This window comes from Agelaius tricolor, unplaced genomic scaffold, assembly GCF_023055355.1.
Source record: "Agelaius tricolor isolate 1412-34295 unplaced genomic scaffold, bAgeTri1.0.p SCAF_22, whole genome shotgun sequence".
NCBI lineage: Eukaryota > Metazoa > Chordata > Aves > Passeriformes > Icteridae > Agelaius > Agelaius tricolor.
In genome coordinates, this window is record NW_027269282.1 from 1948726 (window position 1) to 1971301 (window position 22576).

The following is a 22576-nucleotide window of genomic DNA, read 5'->3' on the forward strand; positions in this document are numbered from 1 at the left end:
TGCAATTGCACATGGAAAATTGCAGTGCTACCCTTAAATGTTTCCAGTGTTTAAGTACATTCTGTCTATATAGACTATTTTGTTGCCTCTTAAGAAATAAACAAAATTTTTCATGGGTTTGAAAGGCTGTAAGTACAATAAGCCAAACTCTTTTGCCAGTACTGCCAATTTATTCTGACTGCACCAGAAGAATTGAATCCAGCATTAAAACAGCAACCAAAAGCCAGGATCTTCAAGTTCCTTGTAACTGCCCATGTCTCTTCATATTTGCATAATGCTTTGTGAGATTAAATCTTTGCTCTTGAAAGTGGAAATTCGGCTGAGAAGGCAGTGTTGGAGAGGGCTGGGGAGTTGTTCCCTCCAGCCAACACAGGCCATTCCCCGTGTGGTTTATGGGGCCGTATTGGGGTACATGGTCCAGGGAGGTTTGCCTGGTAAGCACAGAGAGACCCAGGAGATCAGGCTGCTGTTCCCAGTTGTGTCCATCTCCTCCTGTAATGGTGTCCTCCTCTGCCGTGTTTGCTGCTTCTCTAAAACATGACACACCTCACCTGGGACAAGTTCTGGCACCCTTTTGTAGAGCCTGTTGTGCTGTTCAGTGGGAAGGTGCTGGTAGGTGATAAATGCCATACTGACCTGTATTAGTGACTCGTTTCCTGAGATAAACTGCTCCTGAAATAACTTCTCCTCCTTGCCTCCCACTTCTAGGGTTTTTGCCAAACTATTTACTACCTCCCTATGAGGAAGTGGTGAACCGACCGCCGACCCCCCCGCCCCCGTACAGTGCCTTACATCAGCAGTGTGTCCCAGCAGGCAGCAGTAGCACAATCCCGGACCCGCCCAGGACCCTGCAGCCAGCACAGAGCAGCTCTGCAGCACCCAGCAGCAATAACAGCAGTACTGACAGCACCGGGGCGCCTGGCCGCGGGGACCCCGAGCCCTCCAGCACCGCACTGGGCGAGAGAGCCGTCACCAAAATGCAAAGCGTCGAGCCCGGCAGCACCAGCACGGGAGCCGAGCTAGTGGAGAGGGCCGGTCCTGATAAGGATACAGAGTGCAAGGAGGAACTGCTGAAAGGTTACAGCTCTGAGAGCTTAGAGCAGAGCAGCGCCATTCCCGACGCCAAGGACAAGACCCCGGGCAGGCAGCGCCGTTTCACTGGCGACTCGGGCATAGAAGTCTGTGTATGCAACCGGGGCCATCACGACGACGACCTCAAGGAGTTTGACGGGCTCATCGATGACGCTCTGGACGGGCCCCTGGACTTCTGTGACAGCTGCAGCGGCCGTCCCCACGGGGACGAGGAGGAAGGGCTTTTCAGTGCCACGGAGGAGCAGCACCGCGAGCACAGCCACCACCACCTGCCCCGGCAGCCAGTGTGTGTACTCTTGAACACAATAAATGAGCAGGACTCTCCAAACTCTTGTACCAATAACTCCCCCAGCTAAGGTGACAGAGTGGAAGGGAGAATCGGGGGAAAAAAACAAATAAAAATGGAATAAGAGGATTAAAACTTTAACAGGAGGAAAAGGTGATACAACCTTCTTTTTTTTGTTTATTTTTCTTTCTCCCCTCCAATATAATATGGGGACTAGACCTCGAAGGCCCAGCTTGTGGTGGACGAGTCAGCCTGGGTTTTGTTAATCGTATCTGCCCTGCTCTGTGGAGCAGGGACTGAGGTTTCTCAATGAGACCTTTTAAAGAATGGAATTTTTCCAACGGTGATTTTGGTGATGGTTATTATGAGTTTGTTGGTTTTAGTTTTCCGAAACACTGCTTTATCTTGCAATCAGTAAAACTCAGCAAATCTCACCCTGGGAGGATACCAGATCACCATAAGGCTTCAACCTCCAGGTGTCTTCCCAGAAGCAAGCAGCTTCTGACAGTGCCGGCAGTCAGTAGCCCAAGAGTTCTGGTTTGATATAGTGCTCTTGAGGCATTGGGGATTTCTTTTCATCTTTTTTCCTTCTTTTTTTTTTTTTCTTTCCTGATGTTAAGTTTCCCTGAAGCTGGTGAATGCCCAAACACATCAGCCCTATAACCTCTGGTGCTTCAGTGTTTAATACAGCAGGTAGGAAGTTTCCCACTTGAAGCTGGTGACTGAAGGACCAGTTTCTTCTAGAAGGAGTGTTAGTCTACCTTAGGCAGTTTGAAAAGAAAGGGTTTGCAGAAATTTGCCTTTATGTGTCATTTTTAAACACAAGTGTGTTCCTTCAATGCCTCCAAGAGCACAGTTAGCAGTAGAATCCAGGCAGCTGGGCTGCCTTCCAAGTACTGTGGTCTCCGAATGACCTTTTCCCGGTGTGCTGCAAAAGGGCTTGGCTTTATTTTTGTCCTTTTTTTGCACCCCGTTAGCAGCACACTGGAGTTCAGATGACAAAAGAACAGGGCTCTCCTTGGCCAGCGTGCCTTCAAGCTTTAGCGATGCATGTTGAACAAATGGAGACGAGAGCTCCGTCCATTGCGAAAGGGATGATTTACCTTGTAGATGTGGAAGACCTGTGCAGTGTTTTTTTTTTTTATCCAAAAATTTGGTGCGATTCTAATGATGACCACTTAAAGAAATGAATGTCTGTTTTCTTTCTTTTCGGTTTTTTTTTATGGTGGCAACTGGCTACTGTATAACGTCTGTGAGCGTGTGTGTGACTGCAATCCATGCATGCGAGTCCTACTGGTAATATGAAAACCTGCTGTAAGACTGCAAGAAAATTTACTGTAGCTTTGCTTTAATAAACAGTAGAGATTTTTGTTAGTAACAACCTGAAGGAAGAAAAAAAAAGAAAAAAAAGGAAGAACTGAAACTAACATTCCCTAGAGTGCTCATGTGGAAGAGAGCACAGTTCAGACTATGTAACTTGTTCTTGGGGTTTCTCCCCATCCCTTTTATAATTATGGTCGTCCAGATCATTACTGTTATGGGGAAAAAAACATTGAAACCTGAACTTGGACATACTCAGATCTGATTGATTGAAAACCAAAATCAGTTTTAACTAAGGTGGAAACCAAAATATAATGCCTTTTCTGATAACATGTCCATGTGTATGTGTATCATTTTGTGAGCTAAGAACAAGATCTTGTCTTTAGTTTGTGGATTTGTTTTGTTATTTTACCTGGAGGTGTGCTGGCACTGGCTGGCTGCAATGCAAGGGAAGTGGTGCTTATGCCAGCATTTTGCCTGCACATTTGAGGAGAGCACTCTTACCTTACAGGGTTTGGAAAAATCTCACTCCTTTGCCCATCACAGCCTTTCTCTTTCCTCAGAACAGCAGATAAGGACAGCTCTTCAGTTTGGTTCTTAGGGTGCTCTTAAAATTGAAGGATTTTGATTTGGATTCAAGAGACCTCATTCCTGGATGTCTGGAGCCTGGAGACTTGGATGAGTGGTGACCGAGAGGCTTTACGTGCCCCAGAGCCTGGCTGCGTGGGGGCTGGTCCTTTCCAGTTGTGTTCACTGACCACATTTATCTTTTGAGAAGATAATTGAAGATCCCCAGTGCCAACCCCAGGAATTCTGCATGTATTGGCACCTGGTTTTGTTCCTCGCACCAAAGAGGAAGCTAAAAAATCACATCAGTCTGTAAGGAATGGAGTTTACTGCTGTAAGTCCTGGGGATGGTCCTGTGCTGGGGGGGACCCTTTGCCAACATTTATGTGGCATAAAGAATCTCCATATTTGCTTTCCAGCCATCCCACTAACGGCAGGGGAATCCTCTGGACATGGAGGTAAGTACCAGTAAGCCAAGCTGCTGTGTCTAATTTTAAAAAGTCTGGAAGAAGCAGTGGTGTGCCTCTTATGACTCCTGGAGGTTTTTTGGGCATTTAGAGACAATAAATAAATGGGGCACAAACCATGTCTCTTCAGCTCCCAAGTGCCTGAGGAGCAGGACTGTTAATGGCTTTCAGTGCTTTAGGATTTTAGACCTGCAGCTAAGGGGCAGCTGGTATGGGGAGAAGGAGTGGTGCAGGGCAGGATATGGGGCACATGAGCTCCTTGGACATACCCTGGCTGCTGCCTCTTCAGGCAGGCAGAGGACTCCCAAAGCTCCACCTTTGGAACTTTAGAAAGGTGTTTAACGCTCCCATATATCCTTGTGTAGGGAGGTAGTGTGGCCCAAAGAGAGCTCTTCTCCAAATGCACACTGTGTAAAACACTGGAAGTGTGAGGGCATGGGGAGATGTGTATCTCCAGCACTGGAGTACCAAACCCCGCCCATTCCCAGCTATAAGGGATGTTTTATTGGGACTCATGGATACATCATTTCCAAACGGAGTTGCAAAAATGCAGCAGGTTTTACAGCAAATTAGTGTCAATCTAGTGTTCAGTGTTCTGCTTGCAATGTGCTCTAGGTGTGGCTGCCAGTACTCCTTAAGTCTGTTTTTGCTGGAGTCCGTGGCCATGTGGAGCTGCTTACACACAGAATGGTTTTGGCCACTGAAGCTGGCTGGCAGGGCAAGGGCCCAGCAGGTGTCCTGGTGGGTTGGGGTTGTGTTGCCTGGGGACAGGTGAAGAGCACAGTGTGGTGGCTCAGCCAGTGTCCCCTGGGCACAACAAGGGTTCCTGGGATCAGTGGGTACTGCAGCATCTCCTTGGTGTTCCCAAGGGACTTTTCAGCTCTGCAATGATGCAAACTGATCATCTGGAAGCACAGGTGTGATCTTCCTGCCACATATCATTGCATGATTGTACAACCCTGTGGATGGGTGTTGGCTGAAGATGGAGGAGGAGGGAATTGTGTCTTGATGCTTGCTGGCAGCCTGCTCTCAGAGCTTTGCCTGCCTAACTGGAGGCTAAGGAAAGCCGAGGTGCAGTTAAGCCTCTGTGTTACAGTCTTCAAAAGCTTCCTGGGGCAGGAAGCCTGGAGAGAAGCAGAATGAGCAGCTCCACTGCCAGCATGAGGCTGTTCTGCTGAGCAATGGGAGATTCGGGCTCCCTGGGCACCCCTCACTGCTCAGAGATGTGAGTCAGTGGTTCTGAGTTCCTGCTCTGCACACCCAGAGTTCCCCAGCTGTATCTCCTCTGGTTTTCTGCATGCCCTGGCTGGGCTCATCCCAGCCTGCCCTGCTCTCGGCAGAGCTTGGCAGGGAGCTGGGGCACAGCTCCAGTGAATAAACTCCTTTGCTGTCCTGAGTGAGTGTTCTCCCCAAAGGCTGCTCCTTCCTGGCCCCCCATCACCACCTGTGCAACACATCTCAGGGAGGCTTTTGCTGCTGTTTTCTTTTTTTTCTTTAGTTTATACAGGAAAAGCCAGGCCGGGAGGGGGCAGACAGGCCCCACAGCATCCCGCAGTGGGCAGCCTGGGAAGGCCAGGATGAGTTGCCTCTTCGTCTGAGCTGGTTCCCCCCATCCTTGCAGCACAGATCTGTTTTTATCAGATGGGACGGGTGCCCGCAGCGGGGCCGTCGCGACGGTGGTGCAAGCACTGCAGTCTCTGTGCCGGGGGGGTCACAGGCTGCCGGCTCCTTTCTCGATTTGTTTTCGACCGGCAAACAGCTGTGTCCTGAGGTCTGTGCTTACTCAGCTCTCCTGGCCCTGCGCCCTGTGCCGAGCCCGCAGGTATTCCAAGTGTCTCCTGCTCCTCCTGGGCTGGCCATCAGTCTCGGCACAGTCCAGGGCCAGCCGGTGCCTGGTGCAAAGACAAGCCTCTCAAACTTGGAGGGCTTCTGAGCTGAGCCCTGTGGCACAGCTGGGTCAGCCAAGTGCTGTGGGGATGGCTGTGCCCCACAAAATGAGTTTGTGCAATGGAAAGGCTCAGGCTTGCTCTGCCCAGTGCCCTCAGCAAGCTGCACATCTGCTTCATGGTGTACCCAAGAAACTCTGGGAATGAAAAACCTTCATTCTTTCCATTGTCGCCAGTTCCTCCCTTGCAGGCCCCCTTTGCCTCAGGGAGCTGGAGCCAGTGGCCCAGGTGAAGCTTTCTGGTGGAGCCAGGGGTTTGGGTGCAGCAGCACAGCCCCGGAGCAGCTGTCAGGATAGAAATACCAGCTGGGTGATTCAGCAGTGCCTCTGCCCACTCCCAGAGCAGGGAGCAGCCGTGCCGGGGGCTGTTTACCAGCTCACAAAGTGCCAGGCAGCTGGTTCTGGGCACTGAATTTCCCCAGCAGCATCTTCTCCTGGTGGGGAGGAGGTGGGCTGGGTAGGGGGCAAGACACCCTGCAAGAGGGACCAGCTTGGGATGCTGGGATTTGCAGCACATGCTGGTCTCCCAGCATAGGACAGCACATGCAGCCCTGGCAGATGGGAAAGGTGGATTGCAAGAGGCTCTGGCTGGAGGCATTCTCCAGGTTAGAAACATCCCTGGTTCAAAGGTCTCCATTTCTGCTCTAAGATGCATTTAGCACTTGTGTGGGTGCATTGGCAAACAGCAAGGTGTCAGCCCCTTGTTGATTCTGGCAAGGAGAAAATCCTTTCCCTTACACCAAGAGCAAAATCAAATGCCTTGGCAAAGGGGTACAAATGTGCTGGAGGTCCTGTTGATGCTCCTGGAGGCATCACAATGTTACAGGAGACTGGAGTGGAGCCTCCCTGCCAGTGTGTGCTGCCAGTGACAGGATTTGGGGCAGGGGAAGGACAAGGCTGGCATGGAGGTGCCAATTCCCAGGGAAGCCCAGGGCATCAGGTTTAACCAAGTTTCCCAAAGCCAATTCTGAGTCCCGTCCCCCTTTACCCATACAGTGTAGTAGAAGTAGAGGGATTGGAAACCCAGTGGCACCCCTGGTATGATGGAAACAGGCAGGAAAGCAGGAGGCTATGTGGAGCTCAGCCCTTAGAAGCCATCAGAGACTCTGTGCAGCAGCAGTGGGGCTGGGCTCCTGCTGTGCTCCTTCTGCCCAGCTGCTGGTGGGTCAGCTGCCCAAATCAGCCTGAGAATTGCCCTTGGGACAGGTATGTGCATGGCAGTTCTTCCTCCAGCTCCTCCCTACCACCCTGAGCCCCCAGGAAAATGGACTGGGAGGAGGGAGGATGCTCCCAGTGCTGTGCCAGGCTGCAAATGCATTGCCTTCCTCATCACCCTTGTGCTACAGGCTGACAGGACCCATTTGGCATCAGAAGCTGGTGTTGAAGGGGCTGCATGAAAGCCAAGTGCTGGGGGTTTGAAAGAATTCATACACACTGAGCAGGAGGTTCAGTGGTGGGGAAGTTTATGTCTGTTTTCCTGCCTGTTAGCAAGAGAGAGGACAGGGGGAAAATGAGGGGGTGTGCAGGGCTGGGGTGTCACATTGTGCTGGGGCTCTCTGGGGCTTTCCCCTCTGCCTTGGCTGCTTTCCCTTCAGGGGCCCTGAGCCATAGCTGTGCAGCTATTTAGTTAAATATTAAGAGGTCAAGTAATAGAGAACCAGAAACCTAATTACACGCTGCCCTCCATGGCACAGTAGTTTTTGGCAAAAGCAAAGCAAACACGGCCCCTTGTGTTACGGGAAGGTTGTGCTGCTGCTGCTGCTGCTGGAGCAATGGCCAAAATCCAGCCAGCCAGTGAGTGCTCAGGATGGTGAGCAGGCAGGAGCTGCTGCAGAGAGGCCACAGCCTCCCAGCTGAGCCCAGTGCTCCCAGCAAGTTGTGGGGCCACCACACATCTCACATTTAACCCTGTCCTCCATCTCCTGCCCAAAAAATAGCCGGAGCCATGCTGTGTTGGGAATAGCTTTATCTGGATAACCCCCCCATCCATGGGGCAGCCTCCGTGGTCCCACCCCCCACCCCCCTGCCTGGGATCCAGGGCTCCTCCCCATCACGAGGCCGCTCTCCAGGCCTCCCTCAGCCTGGCCTTCACCTGAAACTTCTGCACCTGCAGCACGACACCAAACTTGCCCTCCAGCGAGGGCAGGGGCTGGTCATCAGGACACTCCAGTGTGAACCTCTGCAGCACCCAAGCCAGGAAGAGGAAGAGCTCCATCTTGGCCAGGACTTTTCCCAGGCAGACACGGATCCCGGCTCCAAAGGGGAGGTAGCTGGGTGAGGGTGAATGGATGTGCTGGCCCTGCTCATCCAGGAAGCGGCCTGCAAGAGAAAGGGGCACCACTGGCATCAGCAGACTGACCCTTCTGCCTGAGACCTGCCTGAGTTCATCACGTGTGTCCCTCCCAGGAGCTGCAGGAGAAAGAAGTGTGAATGCCCCAGGCGGGCAGGAGCAGGACCAACCTCCCAGCACCAAGCCTCCCCCAGGGCTCCACCTCTCCTGCTGCATCCATCCAGCCATCCCCTGACCCAGGAGGGGATGAGGATCACACAACCCACCAGGATTGAACTCCTCAGGCTTGTCCCACTCCTTCTCGTCGTGATGCACAGACCAGAGGTTGATGATGACCCTGGCACCCTTGGGGATGGAGTATTCCCCAATGCTGCAAAGCAGACACAGAGTGAGGCAGTGGCTCCCTGCCCAGTCTCTGCCCATGACCTGGATGTGCCCCATCCAGGGGGTCTCACCTGGTGTCAGCAAGGGACACGTGTGGGATGAGCAGGGGGGACACGGGCCGGATGCGCAGCACCTCACTGATGGTGGCCTCCAGGTAGGGCAGCAGCGGCCGGTCGCTGAGGTGGGGGTGACGCACCAGGCCGATCTTGTGGTCCATTTCCTCCTGGATCTTCCTCTGGATCTGGGAGGAAAGCAAAGGCCATTGTGGGAGCCCAGGGAGCAAGGTGCCCTGTGCGCCCAGCATCATCAGCATATCCTGTCAGCTTGTGTGGGCAGAAGTGCTCACAGCCTGATCCTGCTTATCTGCAGAGCCTGACTTCTCTTCTGGTACCTGCCTTCCCCAAAACTCCCCATGACGTTCCTGGTGCTGGGGGGGGACCCAAGCTCCCGCTGTGGAGTGCAGACCCTACCTCAGGGTAGTGGAGCAGGTAGAGCACAGCCCATTTGAGCACAGTTGTGGTGGTCTCCACACCGGCCCCAAAGATGTCCCCCACTGTCATGAGGAGGTGGTCATCAGTCAGCTTCAGCCCTGGCTCCAGAGGGCTGCTGTTCTCAGCACTGAGCCTCACTTGCAGGAGGGCATCCATGAGGTCCTTCACGGTGTCTCCACAGAAAGCTTCCTGCCGAGGGACATGCCTGAGCCAGGCTGTCCTGGGCACAGTGCCCACCACCCCAGCCCCAGCATCTCCCTGTCCTGGCCCTGCTGGCACCTTGTGTTCAGTGAATTTCTGCTGGAGCAGCTGGTCCCGGACCTGGAGGCATTTCTTCAGCAGGGTCAGGTCCTTGTTGGGGAATATCTGAGGGAGGAAAGCACATTACAAGAGTCTACAGCTCAGCCCAGCCCCTGCAGGCCCCCAGGCAGTCACTCTATGCCCACCAGTGTACTGGCTCTTGTGGGTCACTGGGACAGGGACACTCCTAACTCGGGGGGGGGGGCGGGGCTCCTACAGGACACATCCCAGCTCCTTCCTCTCATCTGAGGTGAGAGGAATGGGCAGTGCCCATGTTCCTGCTCACCTGGAGCCAGGGGAAGATGTCTACCAAGCTCTCCTTGGCCACGGTGTCCACGATACCCTGGCTGTACTCCAGCATGGCCTCGAACTCGGGGTCCCCCCGGCGGTACGAGGAGTTGAAGCAGAGGGAGCAGACCACGTTGGTGACGGCCCGTGTGAGCTCGGGGGCCATGTCCAGGGCCGTGTCCTGCGCAGCGCTCAGCGTCTCGCACAGGGATGCGGCCTCCCGGCAGACTGGGGTGGAGAGCCAAGCCAGGAGGTGATGAGGGAGTGATAATTAAGCCAAGGGGGTGAAAGGGGCAGCTGGGGGCTGGAAGGAGGGGTCCCCTGCTCATTCAGGGTGTGCAGCCTGCAGAGGGCACCCCCCGACAGGGCTGGGCCCTGAGGGGCTGGGATGGGCAGAAGGGATAATGCAGGGTGCTGGGGAGGAGCAGAGAGAATGGAGATGTGCAAGGATGTCCTCCTGGGCGGAGTGGGGAGCTGGCTCCATGCCTCAGTTTCCCCATCTGTGAGAGAGGGGAACTAAAGTTCAGAGTAGAAAACACATGGAGAGATGTTGGTAAATAGAGGGGATAGAAGGAGAGGGACAGAGCCCCTGCCTGGCAAGCTGAGGCGATACCAGGGGACACGGGCTGAGCCACTGTCTTTCCTTCGTTCCCAGGGAATCGGGGCACTTAAGAAGAAAAAATACAGCGTGGGAGGGAGCCAAAGCTGGGAGGGAGCCTGGGGCTGGAGGGAGGCACTTACTGATCCTCTCGAGGGCGAGCGAGCCCTCCCCGAACATGGAGAGGGCAGTGTGCACCAGCTTGCGCTGGAACTTCCACAGGGGCCCGTAGCTGGCGAAGGCGATGTCCTTGCCCCCCCGGGACAGCAGGTCCGTGGTCACCTGAGGGACAGGCAGTCCCAGGGTCATCCCGCTGCAGGGCAGCCCCGCGGGGGATGGACGATCATCTCACCCTATCCCAGAAATGGTCCGGGGGGCTAGAGGTTAATGCCGACAGGCAAAGCACAGGACATGAGGTTTGCTTTCTCCCTGCCAAGGACTGATAGATTTGGGGACAGATGCGAGGGTTAGGGGCTCTAGGATGCCCAGGGAACTTAAGGGGTGCAGGGAGCCTGGGAGTACCTGAACCCATATCCCCGTGCGCCGGGATGCAGCCAGCTGCAGGAAAAACAGGCACCCTTGGGACGGAGGATGACAGGGCTGGAACCCTGGGGAATACCTGGGGAATACCTGGGGAGCAGGGTATGGAGGGGCCGCCCTGCCCGGCTTGCTGCAGGCAGGATGGGGAGGGGACACGGACCCTGCTGCGTGCCCCTGCCTTCCTGGGGAGCGTCGCCCTCCACAAGCCGCGCCACAGTGGGAAGGGGTCCCCAAGAGCTGCTGCCGACTCACGGTGCGGGGCCGTCCGGCGAAGTCTTTGCCCTTCTTGAGCAGCACCTCCCTGGCGTGCCGATAGCTGTTCACCACCACCACGTAGTGGGAGCCCATCCAGAGGGCGTAGAGGCTCCCGTAGTGGCCCTGCAAGCGCCACAGCCGCAGGTGGAGCTGGGGGTGCCCGGCCAGCTGCAGCAGGCTTCCCACCAGCGGCAGGGCCGGCAGGCTCCGTGGGCGCCCCAGCCCCGTGGCCGTGGCCATCGGCAGGGTGTCCCTCCGTCGCGCCAGCCGCCAGGTGCAGAGCAGGGCCAGGGCCAGCAGCAGGGCGCCCAGCAGCGCCATGGCGGGGCCGGCTGCGGGGCTGCGGCGCGCGGGGGGCCCTTATAGCGGCTGTGGGGTCGTCTCCTTGACTCTGAGGCGGGCTCGGCTTCTTATCGGGGGGACGAGGAGGGGGGAGCCGAGCGCTGGGCCCGTGGCCAGCTCTGCAGCTGTGGGCGCATGGCGGGGGGCGAGGGCAGCGGGGCCACGGCCGCCCTGGGCGGCCATGGGGGAGCTGCTTCCAGCACTGGGGGCCAGGGGATGCCCAGGGTCGGATCCGTCCTTGGGGTTCTATCCCCAGGGCCCTGTGGTGGGCCGGGAGTGTGGGGACAGCTCGAGGTCTGTCCTGGGTGCCGTGAGCACAGGTGGGGGGTCTGGCGAGGCGCTGGAATCCATCCCCAGCCCAGGCGGGGAGCGCCTCGACAGATCCGGGAGGGAATGGGCAGCACTGGAAATGTTGATAAGCGCGGAGCATCCCTCATCATCAGCTCTTATCAGTGCTGGGGAGACACGGATAGCACTGGACACTGCTGGGCAGCCCTCGGCAATGCTGGTGAGCGCTGGTCAGCCCCTGGTACCATCGGTCAACCCTGGTCAGTCCAGGCAAGTACCGGCCAGGGCTGAGAAACGCTGGTCAGCCTTGGTCTGTGCTTGTCAGTGCTGGGCAGCCTGTGTGTGTCCGTGCCCGAGGGGATGAGTGTCCTGGGGGAGTCCTTTGGGAACTGAAGCCCCTCCCGGCAGTATCCCAGAACACACGGACTCTGCGCCTTCCCAAGCCTTCAGGCCCGTGGCGCTCGCCGTAGCGGCTCCCCGGGGTAGGCGGGGTGGGGCGCAGTAAGATGGCGGCGGGGGGCGCGGCGGATGCCCAGGCGCGCTTTGGCCACTCGGTGAAGGGGCTCCTGACCGAGAAGGTGACGAGCTGCGGCACCGACGTGATCGCTCTCACTAAGCAGGTGCTGAAGGGCTCTCGTAGCGCCGAGGTGAGCGGCGGGTGCCGGCGGACGGCCGATTACAGGGCCAGAGCGGAGCTGGGAGCGGGGAGGGCGGCGCAATGCATGCTGGGAGCTGTAGTCCGAGGAGGGGCCACATCCTTGTGTCTGGGCAGGGACGGGGACAGCGGGAGCGGAATGCGGGCACGGCTGGGCAGCGCCTCGGGACTCCGGCGGTGGCAGGCGGGAGGGTGACAAGTGGGAGCGGTGCCTCAGGCGCTCCCGATGGATGTGCTCGCACGGCACCGCGGTGATCCCCGAACGGTGTCACCCCGAGTGTCACCCTGCCAGCCCTCACGGGGGCCTCGGGAAACGCAAAGCTGCAGCATCTCAGCCTGCTCTGAACGTTTGTCTTGTAGCTCCTTGGTCAAGCTGCGAGAAACATGGTGATGCAAGAAGATGCCATCTTGCACTCGGAAGATGTAAGCTGCGTTCTTGTGCTGGAGCAGCAGCGTTTCTAGGGACGGGAGGAGAGGAGGGTGGTAAGAACAGTTTGCAGCCGTGCTCCCGGAGCCCTGGAGTCAAATACATGATTTCAGGCAGTAGGGCTGGTGGCCAGAATGATTTAGTGCTTCTTCAGACCTGGTGCTGCTGGACTCCTGGTGTTGTGCAGGCCGGTCAGCCCTCAAGCTATGCCCTCTCTGACAGAAAGCTTGAGGGACTGTGGGCTGAAATAAAGCACTTGTGTCTCTGCCTGTCCCTGGGAAAGGAGAAGGAAGTGTGTCACTGATACCAGCAGGGGTGTTTTGGAGGCAGTACAGCAAGACAGTGGTGGCTGTGCTGGAGGAACCCCCAGGGCATTAGGACAGCTGCACTTTGATTTCTGTAGGCATTCATTCTTTGTTTTGTTCTCCACAGAGTTTAAGAAAAATGGCCATAATAACTACTCATCTACAGTACCAGTAAGTAGGGGACACCAGTAAGTAGGTGCTCTCTCTTGGGGGCTGAGTGGATCCCTCAGTCCTTCTCTGTTCTCCTTAAAGACTTTGCATGAAGCTGCCAGCTCAGACTGATCCCTCTTTTGCAGTTCTTCAAAGCTGAGCAGGCCTTGGAGCTGGAATTTTCCAGCCCTATTCAGGCTGTTTTGGGGTGGGAGCTGAAATTTTTGCCTCCTGTGTGCCATGCACTGTATCTCCCACGAGTGTGTATGATGCACCTGGGACTAAGAAGGAGAAGCCAGTGCTGCTTCTGTCCCCCAGAACTTAATCCAGAAACACCCTGGAGCTTTGGCCTCTTGAGCCCTTGTTCCACATAACATAAACTGTGACTGAGATTTTGTTTTTTCTAATGCTCTTTTTGTCTTTCCTTTTCTCCTCCAGGCAAGAAGCAATTCAAAAGAAGTGAGTTCTGGGAGGACACGCTGTGGGGGTAGAAAGGGGAAGGTGATGGAGTTGGATGGGGGAAAGCAGAATGGAAAGGTTTTTGCAGCTGCCTTTGAGGCAGATGCTGGCCCAGCAGGATAACACTTCAGTATTGTGAAGAGATGGGAATTTGAGTGAAGAGATGGGATTCATACCCAAGCTTCCTTTGATTCCTTTCTATCCACTGATGAGATAGAGCATGTGAAGTTGCTTGTGAGAGGAGATGAGGGTGGTGGCAGCACAGCTGTGTACAGCACAGAGTGCACAAAGTGAGGTTTCCTTTGTGGGGACACAGAGGGGGGTCGGGGGATCCCCACGTTTCTCTGCTGTAGTGTCAGCTCTAGAGCTGCTCTGGTGCCTTGGGCACAGGCAGCACAGCACAGTCTGGGAGCAGAACTCACCATGAATCTCCTCTTGCTTGGTGCCCAGCGTGGAGCGCTCGTCAAACCTCCAGGACCAGCTGAGTCACTTGCTGAAATGAAGGGGAACTGAAGGCTTGAGGAAATCTCAACCAGCACTGAGGGAGTGAAGTGTTCTCCCCCCTCCAGTCCCTGGGGCTCAGAACTGTGTCTGGATGATGCTGGATGTCAGCTGGGATAGGTGCAGAGTCTGTGCTTCTGGGCACATGGCCCCCTCTCATGTGCCTGCATCCACACCTCTGCTCCAGAATGCTCACCTGCACACCTGCACCTGGCTGAAACAAACTTCCCTGAAACTTTGCTCTTCCCAATAATCCCTGGATCTGCTTACTTCCCATGTAGTGTGAAGTGCTCAGCCCACCCCAGCACCCTTGGCAAGAAATGCAGAGTTGAGGCATGGCATTTAAATGCAGGTGCCTGCAGTTTGCCACTGGTCTGTATTTAGCCACAGAAGTGGCACAGAGTACAGTTTATTTAGGGCATTTTAATCAGTGTGAGCTGCAAGTGCCTGGGTGGGTGAGGGGTACTTCAGTGTAGGCTGAGGTGCCAGTCCCAGCACAGAATTTCTGAGACCAGCAACCTAAGCACACACATCTGCCAGTGGCCTAGCTGGACGTGGTTTGGCCATCATCCTCCTCAGAGGTTATCTTATTTTCCTCTCTGCCAGAGTTTGGAAAACCATCCCTTTGCCAGCCCATATGTGCTGCATTTGGCCTTCAAGTGCATTCCTTCTCCTGGGCTGCTGCTCCAGCTTTTGATGAAGCAGCCTTGGCTGTGGTGTGTGTTTGTATCTGGTTGGGAAGGTATCCAAAGGCCTGTCTGGGAAGCAGGCAAGAGAGCATCAGGAGCTGGTGTGCTCAGTTCTGTGCTGCTCTGTTGAAGAGTAGTGAGCTGTTCACATCCAGGACCAGCTATAAATACTGTGTCTTGTTTTTGGTAAGTCACTTATCAGGAGCACTTGGAGTGCACGGGAAGCACTTGTTTCCCTGAGTGTGCTTTTCACCAGCTGATAGGAGCAGGCAGGCTGAGAGCCGACATGGGCCTGCCACATTCCTGTTGGAATGCTGCTGGAGTCTGGCTCCTGTGCTGCAGAGCCTTCTCAGACTAGATTTCACCATCCCTGCCAGTATTTTTGCCTTGGGTGACATTCTGACCCCAGCTTTGCAGGTGCACTTTGGGAATGAGAGTTTTCCCTGCGACTTTCTTGCTGGGAATAAAAGCTATCCTGAACACCACCAAACTGCAGCAGTCTGTCCTGGGTTCTGTTTCTAGTGGTCCCTGTGCACTGGGGAGCCTGTTTGGGATGGTGGGTCTCTGCTCCCCAGGATCCCCCATTCTGCTTCAGCTCAGAGGGCGTTGCAGAGGCAGTGTGACCTTGCTGCAGGTGGCTTGTCTCTTCCAAAGTCTGGTCCTCTGCAGAGCCTACAGCAGTCCCGTGGCATTAAATTTGTGTCTCCCTGCCTTTGGGACAAGCAGGGACAGGGCTGCACTGTGGAGATGCAGAGCTGTTGGGGAGCAGGCAGCAGGGTTGGTTTGGGGGTGTGGGTGCAGCAAGAACTGTGAATGATGGCAGCGTGCTCAGCATGGCAGCGGGGCCAATGGCCTCGCTGTGCCCGCGTCCTGGGGCCGGCGGCCTGGCTGTGCCCATGTCCCAGGGCTGGCAGCCTCACCGTGCCCGTGTCCCACAGCGCCAGCGGCCTCGGTGTGCTTGTGTCCCACAGTGCCTGTGTCCTGCTGTGCCAGCAGCCTCGCCATGCCCATGTCCCCCAGCGCCAGTGGCCTCGGTGTGCTTGTGTCCCACAGAGCCAGTGGCCTCGCCATGCCCATGTCCCAGGGCCGGCAGCCTCACCATGCCTATGCCCATGTCCCACTGTGCCAGCAGCCTCGCCATGCCTATGCCCATGTCCCACTGTGCCAGCAGCCTCGCTGTGCCCATGCCTGTGTCCCAGGGCCAGCAGCCTTGCCGTGCCCATGTCTTGCTGTGCCAGCAGCATCGCTGTGCCTGTGTCCTGCGGGGCTGAGTGCCAGGGGCCTGGGCAGGCGGGAGCTGCTGTCGGGACGGAAGCCAAGCTCCAGGCCGTGGAGCGTGGGCTGCCGGGACAGCACAGGATACTGGGGAGGAGCTGGGCAGAGTCCGGCTGGGGCCCTGCAGCTGGAGGCAGTAAGAAAGCGCAGGGCCTCTGCTGGGGCTGCCCTTGGGGCCAAGGGCTCTGCAGAGCAGGGGAGGGGGATTTACCCTACTGGGATGCTTTGGGGGCTCATCTCTCCGGGGCAGCTGGGACTGGATTTTTGGGGTGGAGGGATGTTCTCAGGTGCCTCCTGGAGCGTCCTATTAGACTGCAAGTTTGAGGGGATTCTCAGGGCTCTGCTGGGGGAGAGCAAAAAGTGCTGTGGTATCTGGGGGAATAGGGGGATTCAGAACTGTTGGGAGGGCCTGGACTGGTGCCCATCTCTGTGGTGTCAGCCACCAACCCTACATTCCCGTTGCAGTGGCAACTCCCATCGGAGAGCAGATCCACCAGGAGGTGCAGGTGAGGAGTGTGGATGGGAGCTGGGGAGGGATGGGGCGGTTGAGCAGGGGGTGCGTGCCTGGGCTGTGCTAGAGTTCCTGCTGCTATTAGAGGGTAAAGCTTGTTTCCGGGCCCAGATGAAAATGCCAGGTGCACTTGGCAGCTTTGTTCCTGTTTCACACAGGAATGGGGGGTGGAGCAACCTGGCATTTCCCTGCCCTGGTTCCCTGTACCCTTCTCAGCCAGGGAAATGATGGCTGCAGCCTGCAAATTTACTGAAAATGGGAATTAAATTCCCTCGTGCACAAACGCATCAGTGCGTGTGAGCAAAGGGAGCTGGGGAGGATGGAGGCAAAGGGATGCCTGATCTTACTGTAGTTTTTGGCTAGGTGGAAATGAGAGTGCCAGTGCCAGAGGACATGTGCAGGCATGGCCCCCATGTTTTAGAGCACAGGGAGCTCCCAGGGCTCAGCTTGGCACAGTTTAGTGGCCTCTGTCCTTCCCATCTCAGGACTACTATGGCAAAGAGCTGCAGAAGTCAGAGGACCTCAAAACCAATGCGTGCATCACGTCAGCCAGGCCCATTTCCAAGCTGGTGAGAGATGCTCTGGAGCGCATCCATGAGGAGGTGGTGGCCAGGTAAACCCCAGGGTCTCTCCTGCACTGCTGCATCCCTGTGGGCTGCAGCCCCTGCTTGGCTGTGCCATGGGGCACCTCCACCCAGCTCAGCTCAGCATCCACCCAGGTACTACGGCTGCGGTCTGGTGATCCCTGAGTACCTGGCGTCGTGCCGGATTCTGGACCTCGGCAGCGGCAGCGGCAGGGACTGCTACCTGCTGAGCCAGCTGGTCGGGGAGCAGGGCCACGTCACCGGCATAGATATGACCGAGGGCCAAGTACGGCACGGATCTGGGGCTCCCCCTCATCCTTCCAGCAGCCCCCTCACATCATTCCCTTCCTCCTGCCAGGTTGAGGTGGCCAAGAAGCACATTGCCTACCACACGGATAAGTTTGGCTACCGAAAGCCAAACGTGGAGTTCTTCCATGGTTACATGGAGAAGCTGGATGATGCTGGACTGGCTGATGAGAGCTACGATATTGTCATGTAGGTGCCATGCAGGGCACAGTCACCCCCAGTCCTGCTGCTTCCCGGGGCTGTGGGCTGGGTCTGCATCCCAGTAGGTCACTGCTTCAGAAGCACGTGTTAGAAAAAGGGAAATCCCAAGCCAGAGTCTGGGCTAGAGTCTGGGAAAATTAACTGCCCTTTTCATGGTCATATTGGTGTTTCCAAGTCCTATATGAAGCGATGTGACACACAGCAGCTGGTGGTGCTACATGTGCAAGAGGGTGCAAATAAGCCTTGGTCTCCTCTCCCACAGCTCCAACTGTGTGATCAACCTTGCCCCTGACAAGAGGGCTGTGCTGCAGGAGGCCTTCCGTGTGCTGAAGGTGATGGTGGGCTCATGCCCGTGGTAGCAAAGCAGGCTTGGGGTGGCCCTGTTGCTGGAGTGCTACTGAGAAGCAGCAAATGGGATCTGGCAAGGCACAGATAGAGGATGGGGCGAGGGGAGGGCATCTCTGCAGAGGGTCCCAAGCAGGGTAAGATTAGGGGGTTCCCAATTCTCCTTGCCCCTTTTGTCTCTGCTTCTTGAGGCCTCCCTTCACTCCTTGCTGCCCTCCAGCCCGGGGGAGAGATGTACTTCAGTGACGTCTACGCCAGCCAGCGCCTGAGCGAGACCATCCGGAAGCATCGCGTGCTGTGGGGTGTGTAGGGCTGTGGGATGGGGGTGACAAGGCATGGGGGGACTGGACCTTTGCCTCCATCCCCCATGCCTTGGTCTCGTACCAGGAGAATGCCTGGCAGGAGCCCTGTACTGGAGAGACCTGTACGGCATTGCTGAGGAGGTGGGGTTCAGCCCCCCATGCCTGGTCACCGCCAGCCCCATCACCATTGGCGACAAGGAGCTGGAGGGCATTGTCGGTGAGGATCCAGCCAGGGAGTGCCAGCTCTGGGAGGCTCTGCTGGGATCCCAGCACAGGTGTTCAGTGCCCAAGCCACCAACCTCTCCCTTGCAGGCGACTGCCGCTTTGTTTCCGCAACTTACCGCCTGTTCAAGGTGCCAGCTGGCAGCCGGACCGGGCCAGGACAGGTCACCTACAATGGCGGCATCGTGGGGCACGAGCGAGAGCTGGTGTTTGATGCCAACTTCACCTTCAAGGTTTGGGGAGGCAGGCTGGGGCTCTCTAGGGAAGAGTTAAAGCTGATGAGGCTGCTACTCAGCAGCATCCTCTGTGATCTGGGGGGCAAGTTTGGTGGAGGGGGAGCCGAGGGGCTGTGTAAACTCAGGGAAGTGCAAATGTCCAGTAAAGGGAGGCAGATGCACGCATTGCTTTGTGGTTAAGGAAGTAGAACATCCATGGTGGCTTCCCAGAATGGTTTGAAGCCTGATGCTTGAGTTTTGTGGGTGTTTCTTCAGATTTTGGGCCAAGATGTGCTCCTGCTTTCACTCTCCCCATCATCTGGCTGGGTGGCTGGAGTCCCCTGAGACACATATCCAGGACCCCAGGCCTGTGACCATTCCTCTGCCCCCAGGAAGGAGAGGTGGTGAACGTGGATGCTGAGATGGCTGCAATCTTGCAGAGCTCCAGGTTTGCAGAGAAGTTCCTGATCCGACCTGGTGGAGCCAAAGCTGCAGCACCACAGGGCTGCTGTAGCAAGGGAGTGAAGGTTGGTAGAGGGCAGCTCCGTGGCTGGGTTAAGCTGGGTGTCCCATGCCATCAGAGTTGCTATGGGGTGTCAGAGTTGCTATGGGGTGTCAGAAGGACTGTCACATGATACCAAGACACCTGGCTCCTTCTGGGCTGGGCAGGAGCTCGTGGGACACCGAGAGTGGTGCCTGCTGCTTGAGTCAGGACAAACTGTACCCCTACCCAAGTTGAAGCACTCCAAAGGGGGATCTGCTCTAACCACCCCAACATGTCCATGGAAACTGGTGAGGCTGACAGCTGGACTTCTCTGAGGTCTCCCAAGGGGAGCCATCCTTCCCCTGAGGGGATTGCTGTGCACAGCCTGCCCCAGAGAGATGATGGCCCATCCCCATGTTTTTTTCCTGTCCATTGCTCTCCCGGCTGCTGATGGAAGAGCAGGTTGGCCCTGGCTGCCAACCCTGACCCTGCAGCACAAAGCATTCTATCTGCTGGAAGGCTATCTCTTCTCCTTGGTGGTCCCTGCAGCCTGTAGATAGGCCTGGAGATACAAGGGAGATAACACCCTGCAGCTGTGTATCCCTGAAATACAGCCTTCTGCTTAGGAAGGGGAGATTTTCTCAGGGCTCTGTCCAAGCAGGAGGCATTTCTCAGATAAAAGCAGGGCCATGATAGCTAGGGAAGTGCCAAGTGCCACTTTCTCAGGTGCCTCTTGCTTCCCACTGGCCTGATCCTGCCCTGGGTTTTTCTCTGTCCTTCAGGAGAAGATCTGTGATCCCTTCCAGCTGCTGGAGCGGCTGAGAGCCCCAGGTCCTGCCAGCTGTCCTGGTGGCACCTGTGGTCCCTCAGGGTGCTGCTGAGTGGCTAGTGGTGTCCCCACACCCCTGTTAGAAGTCAGTGGAGTGAGAGGACATGGCCCCAGTGACATCTTCTACCAGAAGGCAAATAAACACATGTCTGAGCTCAAAGGCTGTGTGTTTGTAGCTGCCACAGGGCTGTGGGTGCTGTGCTTCCCTGGCAGGGCTGGTGGGGCAGGTTGTGCCTGGTTGCAGTGAGGACCTGTCCTGTGAGTCCCCTCACTGTGGGGCTGATAGTGGCTGTGTGGCTCGGGCACAAGGCAGGGACAGTCTCTGTCTCACTTGCAGCCCTGCAGCCTGTTCCAGGAGATGGGGGTTGCTCTCTCTTTCCCTGTGCAGCACCACTGAGGTTTCTGTTTTCCCCAGACTCCATCTAGTTGGAAAGCCCGGAGTCCCCTGCAGGCATCTCACCTGCAGAGTTTTGCAGGGAAATTCAACAGTTCTGGAAAAGCAGAAACGCATCCAGCTGCATCCCACAGCAGGCAAAGAGCAAGGTGGGAGGGCTTTTAGGTTGTGGTGGGAAGCCATGGACTGCATTCCTGCTGCCCAGCATGAATCCCACAGGACCTGGCCCACAGAAGGTGCTTGGGAAAGGCTGGGGGCTGCTAAACAGCTAAACTTAGAAATAAGGGACCATTTCCACCCCTCCTCACACAGAAATTTTACAGGAGGGGCCAAATTTCCCATCTCTGCCATTTAAACATCATCTTGCTGTGGCATGGGGGAAGTTAAGAAGCAAAACCCAATAAAATTTGGGTTAAAAAATAAACAGGCCAATGCCAAGGATGCTCTGCCATAGCAGTAGCAGTAGCTGAGGAGGGTTCAGGTGCTCAGGACACCTGAAATTGTTCTGAAATTGTGTGGAATGACCTCACTGATGGGACCTTGGGAGGAAGGAGCTGTTTAATACACACACCACCCCCAGCCCTCTTCCTAGATTACTTACAAAGACTTCTTTGTACAAACTTCTACAAAGTCCCCAAACAGCTCATCCTGGGAGGTTTGCAGCAATTAGCTCCTGCTATCAAAGACAGCCTTCCCAGTGGGAAGGGAAGAGCAGTTGGGGTGAGGGGGGGTTCCTACCTGCAAATCCCTTCATTAAAAAGGCATGAGTCCCTGGCATGGCCTTTCAACTTGCCTGGGAAGAGCTGCACCCGCAGCGAGATCCCCGCTCTGTGCATACAGAAGAAGGCCACAGCTCAAATGCCACTATAATTGCATTGCACTGTGTTTTCCCCAAATTCTCAGCATGTCAGGAAGGAAGCAGCTAAGAGAACTTGACTTTGATGTAGAGCATTAGAGGTCCTCACCAGGCTGTGGGTGCAATGGCGTCCTCTTTGCTTGGCTTTAGTTGTGCATGACAGCCTTGGGGTTTTTAGCCCTCAGTGTATGAAAAGAGGAGGTCCTGCAGCCCTATCCCATGTGAGGAACCCTGGCATAATCTGTCCAATACCCCAGTCTGTATTTTGGTGACTGTAGAGATGGCCCAAATCCTGTTCTCCTAGCGTGAACCTCTGCAGTGTTGGTGTCCTCCCTTGGCAGGCAGAGAGGGTGTTGTGATGGCAGCAGCCAGAGTTTGTGATGGTCTGATTCACTCTGAGGGGAAAGGGAACCCTGTGGTTAGCAGGGTGTCGCTGTGGTTCAGGGACACCTGTCACCTCTTTAGGGGAGCAGAACTCCCTCAGGATAAGCTGAATGAGGTTTGGGACCAGGAAAGATTTGTGGCTACAGCCCCCAAAGGACTGTGCTCTGCTCCACATCTTATTGGGTTGCCCTGCATAATTTATTCTTCCATTTTCCAAGCACTTAAACAGCAGGGAGAGTGTTTTACCACCTCTAAAGGGTGTCAGCCACCACAAGCCACACTGGTTGCTCCCACGGCTGTTTGTCTCTGGCTCTCCAGGATGCTGAACTGTTTCCCGGCTCCTTCACAACTGATGGGCATGGAGCGATGACGGCCGGGCGTGGGGTGTGTGTTGCCCCAGCTGGGATTGCGGCACAGCAGCCGAGGCCCGGGAAACAGCCGGGCTCTCGGGGTGGTGGGACGTGGCACAGGGAATTTGCAGGCGCGTTCATGAATCGGGGCTCTCGGCCTCCGTGCATCCCTGAGCTGATGAGCAGGCGGGACAGCTGGGGCGGCTGTGGATGTCCCCAAAGGGAACAACCCCGGCCCCGCTCACCCCACGCCGCGGCACGGGGCGGCGGAGCAGAGCAGAGGTGAGGGAGGAGCGCGGCCCGTCCCTATTCGGTATTTAATGGTTAATTCCGCCCTCAGGCGCGACACAGACGAGGAGGTGTCGGGACGGAGGGTGCCTGGGGGCCGCAGTGCGACAGCTCCATTTCTTGAACGTCGCACGGTACTGCACTGGCGGCGGCTAGGGGCCGACCGGGGAACGGGCACGGCAGAGGGAGCAGCCTCCGCCGCAGCAGATCCCGGCGGGAGGCACCGGGGTGCGCCCCGTCGGGCCGGGCCTACGAGGCGCGGCGGGACCGCCAGGGGGCGCTGCGCGACCGCCGACCGGTGCGGCGCGTGGACGCGGGGCGGCGCTCCCGGGCCACTGAAGGGGGCGAGCGGCGCGGTGGGTCCGAGGCGAGCGGCGGTCGCCGTGGTCCG

General features: G+C 56.4%; 4 protein-coding genes across 12 annotated transcripts in view; 3 read left to right on the forward strand and 1 right to left on the reverse strand.

The window, feature by feature from the left end:
- Positions 1-3028, forward strand: part of WBP1L (WW domain binding protein 1 like) — a 59346-nt gene extending 56318 nt beyond the window's left edge. For all 9 annotated transcript variants that reach the window (XM_071446191.1, XM_071446192.1, XM_071446196.1 and 6 more), the window contains one exon: positions 709-3028. In XM_071446191.1, the coding sequence (XP_071302292.1) occupies positions 709-1448 (740 nt within the window). In that variant the 3' untranslated portion in view covers positions 1449-3028. The remainder of the gene's footprint in view (positions 1-708) is intronic.
- A 97-nt stretch (positions 3029-3125) lies between these two features.
- Positions 3126-20067, forward strand: AS3MT (arsenite methyltransferase). Its single transcript, XM_071446189.1, has 11 exons — positions 3126-3723; positions 16380-16420; positions 16911-17038; positions 17145-17295; positions 17368-17504; positions 17779-17848; positions 18082-18163; positions 18249-18380; positions 18476-18618; positions 18993-19127; positions 19867-20067. The coding sequence occupies exons 1-11, from the start codon at positions 3585-3587 to the stop codon at positions 19963-19965; spliced, it is 1257 nt and encodes a 418-aa protein (XP_071302290.1). The 5' UTR covers positions 3126-3584; the 3' UTR covers positions 19966-20067.
- On the reverse strand, positions 7703-11144 carry CYP17A1 (cytochrome P450 family 17 subfamily A member 1). Its single transcript, XM_071446157.1, has 8 exons — positions 10821-11144; positions 10172-10310; positions 9429-9658; positions 9122-9208; positions 8822-9031; positions 8423-8592; positions 8234-8337; positions 7703-7996 (listed from the first exon to the last, which is right to left on the reverse strand). The coding sequence occupies exons 1-8, from the start codon at positions 11142-11144 to the stop codon at positions 7728-7730; spliced, it is 1533 nt and encodes a 510-aa protein (XP_071302258.1). The 3' UTR covers positions 7703-7727.
- On the forward strand, positions 11937-15129 carry BORCS7 (BLOC-1 related complex subunit 7). The gene is made up of 5 exons (XM_071446199.1): positions 11937-12100; positions 12469-12531; positions 12968-13011; positions 13429-13449; positions 13900-15129. The coding sequence occupies exons 1-5, from the start codon at positions 11960-11962 to the stop codon at positions 13949-13951; spliced, it is 321 nt and encodes a 106-aa protein (XP_071302300.1). The 5' UTR covers positions 11937-11959; the 3' UTR covers positions 13952-15129.
- Positions 20068-22576: the final 2509 nt, after the last annotated feature.

What these genes read in the sequence shown, in the direction of transcription:
- BORCS7 (XM_071446199.1), top strand. Translation starts at nt 11,960, where the DNA reads ATGGCGGCGGGGGGCGCGGCGGATGCCCAGGCGCGCTTTGGCCACTCG. An exon ending in CCATCTTGCACTCGGAAGAT is followed by an intron (nt 12,532 to 12,967) that starts GTAAGCTGCGTT and finishes TGTTCTCCACAG; the next exon opens with AGTTTAAGAAAAATGGCCAT. An exon ending in ACTACTCATCTACAGTACCA is followed by an intron (nt 13,012 to 13,428) that starts GTAAGTAGGGGA and finishes TTTCTCCTCCAG; the next exon opens with GCAAGAAGCAATTCAAAAGA.
- AS3MT (XM_071446189.1), top strand. Translation starts at nt 3,585, where the DNA reads ATGGAGTTTACTGCTGTAAGTCCTGGGGATGGTCCTGTGCTGGGGGGG. An exon ending in GGAATCCTCTGGACATGGAG is followed by an intron (nt 3,724 to 16,379) that starts GTAAGTACCAGT and finishes TTCCCGTTGCAG; the next exon opens with TGGCAACTCCCATCGGAGAG. An exon ending in GCTGTAGCAAGGGAGTGAAG is followed by an intron (nt 19,128 to 19,866) that starts GTTGGTAGAGGG and finishes TCTGTCCTTCAG; the next exon opens with GAGAAGATCTGTGATCCCTT.
- CYP17A1 (XM_071446157.1), bottom strand. Translation starts at nt 11,144, where the DNA reads ATGGCGCTGCTGGGCGCCCTGCTGCTGGCCCTGGCCCTGCTCTGCACC. An exon ending in ACATCTTCCCCTGGCTCCAG is followed by an intron (nt 9,209 to 9,428) that starts GTGAGCAGGAAC and finishes TTCCTCCCTCAG; the next exon opens with ATATTCCCCAACAAGGACCT. An exon ending in GCCTGAGGAGTTCAATCCTG is followed by an intron (nt 7,997 to 8,233) that starts GTGGGTTGTGTG and finishes TTTCTCTTGCAG; the next exon opens with GCCGCTTCCTGGATGAGCAG.